The sequence below is a fragment of the Echinococcus granulosus genome (assembly GCF_000524195.1).
Source record: "Echinococcus granulosus chromosome Unknown EG_S00238, whole genome shotgun sequence".
Lineage (NCBI taxonomy): Eukaryota > Metazoa > Platyhelminthes > Cestoda > Cyclophyllidea > Taeniidae > Echinococcus > Echinococcus granulosus.
Genome location: NW_020170618.1, coordinates 62,482 through 64,799, shown reverse-complemented (window position 1 = coordinate 64,799; position 2,318 = coordinate 62,482). Strand labels below are relative to the sequence as shown.

The 2,318-nt window shown below is 40.2% G+C and overlaps 1 protein-coding gene across 1 annotated transcript; it reads right to left on the bottom strand. All coding sequences in view use genetic code 11, as the record gives it.

Moving 5' to 3' along the window:
- Nucleotides 1–1,509: 1,509 nt before the first annotated feature.
- Nucleotides 1,510–2,065, bottom strand: EGR_10596 (hypothetical protein; the record flags this gene model as incomplete). The annotated part of the gene is made up of 2 exons (XM_024499845.1): nt 1,510–1,728; nt 1,910–2,065. 2 exons carry the CDS (start codon nt 2,063–2,065, stop codon nt 1,510–1,512), a joined length of 375 nt encoding a protein of 124 aa, XP_024345750.1.
- Nucleotides 2,066–2,318: the final 253 nt, after the last annotated feature.

Genomic DNA, 2,318 nt, shown 5'->3' with positions numbered 1-2,318 from the left:
TAGTCACTAAGTTTTGTGGTTTTTGCGTGGTTTATCACCAACCAATCAGTAGAGAGAGTTTTGCCCGATTCTATGCGCTAAAATGTTGCCATTGGCTGAGGAGATTGTGTTGGCGCTGGATGTTATTCGACGGCTAGCCTTCAGTAGCATTTGCACCTGTGTGCAAATATTCTCGAAGGTGGCATGAATCTAAAACAACATGAGATCTTCAATTATACCTGTTGTCGATACTGAAAAGGAAAACAATGAAAGGGAATGGAACTCAAGCTTTGACAATACATTACAAAGTGAGACCAGGTTATGAATATTAAAAGCTATTTTTAGCAAGGATGGCAAAATGATTACAAATATAAATGCAGACTAATAAAACTAAATTTATGTTAATTCAGCGCAAAGTTTTGGGGGTTTTGCATCCTGAGTAACATGACACATCAAAGCGATTTCTCCAAACCATTCTATTCAACTAACGCCTTTTGACTGCAATCTGCAGCAGATCAAATCGCATTAATCGACATAATGCTTTAACTCATCCATAGCCCCTTCTCACGGCATCTGATTCTCAGTAGAATCTGGATGGCTTTGCTGATTTGCAAAAAATGCACGTGGGCTGTAAAATTCCGAGAATCAAAAAATTTTCAATGTTATTAGGCCTCGGGTCAGTACCATTCATATTATATATAATACCTGACTAAAGTCGTCAGACGGATGCCGTAAATGTAACGGAATTAGACGCGGCTGAAATAGATGAGCCCTTAATAATCCTTGATTCGTGGTAAATGGTTAAATGTCCTAGAGCCTCTACCACACTCTTGTGAATGCCGATTACTAATAGAAAAATCGACCTGGAAGACGGGTTCAAGCCTTTCGTGTAACTCAAGCCTATAGCTCGTTAAAGTAAATGTGAAATATGTGTCTGAAGCTGCAAAGTAATGTAGCATCCTTATGAAGTGGCGTTAGGGAAGAGTTGAAGTGCTTCTATGATAGCACCCCAGCTTATATTCTCCGTGTTTGTTATGACAGGAAAGAAATCAAATTGCAAATGGGCTATTTAGCTGAAATCATCGGAAGTTTCCTCAAATCAGCTTGAAGAGGGCTAATGTTTGGAGCAGAACTACCGAGTGTTAACAAGTCAACTTGACAAGATTAATCAAGAATTTGGTCAACTGACTGCCTTGACAACACAGTTTGACTTCAACTCAGCTGTTGATCGTCCAATCAGATGCATGCCATTAACGAATGCTCAGTGTAGTCCAGTGACATTAGGGCTGTGATAGCCCCTTTTTCTATCTGTGGTCAAAAGATCGTAAGTACATGTATTTAAGATCCGGTTTGGGTGACTGACAGTCAGTTAATTAAGCCGAGAGACAAACGATGACATCAATGTTTGACGAGCTTCCTTTCGTCTCGGCCCCTGGCTCTGACACTGCCCCCATTTCATGCAATGATAGGGATAGTCAAAAGGACCGAAAATGGAAATGTGTTCCTACCAACAATCCCTTAAGATTAAGGCTAAAGAAGTCGGTGAGCGATGAAAATGAAAAAAACAGGTAAGTTATTATTCCACCTTTTCCATCTTTCACCTTCCTTCAGTTTGCCTTTCTTGCATTCTCTCCTCTTCACTTTAGTTTCCATAACTAAGTTATGTGCAGGATAGGTCATATGAAACTTGAATTTGCGTGTGTGTACACTGTGCTTACTTTGCTCTTTGCTAGTTGTGAATTGTCTACCCTGAGACAAAATTTAATAAGTGGAATTTCTTGCCACCCGAATTTCTCTGCTGGCTATACAATTTGTGCTATGTTTAATTAGCGCTTCATTCTCCCTCACATTCTTTTTTGTTCCAAGCTAACGATGTTCAACCCATTTCGACTGAAACAGCTGGCGTCGATTGGGATTCAATGTGCCTTACCTCCACAGTTGTCTCTGCATTTACATCTACATTCACCGCTGACTCTAAAAGTGTATCTTCCTTAGCCTCAACCACCTCACGTAGGTGTGCCAACCAGAAGGATGGGTTGGATGCTATAGATCTCATGAATAGGCTAGAATTGACAAAATGTGGCATTCTTAAAATGCGTGAGTAAACATCTACTTTCCTCTATTACTCTTATAAGTGATTTTCAATGTTTGAGCTGTACCGTACTCGCATCGACTTTCCTGCTCATTCACTCTACTCTCTGGCGGTCAACATAACATTGAAAGTATTTGCATCCACCTTCGTTAGGCATACGTCCAACGTTACACTGAACAAGAATTACTCCATTTTCTTTAGAATGACTGCAAGATACTACCCTTAATTCTACGTGGCTAGGTCACAG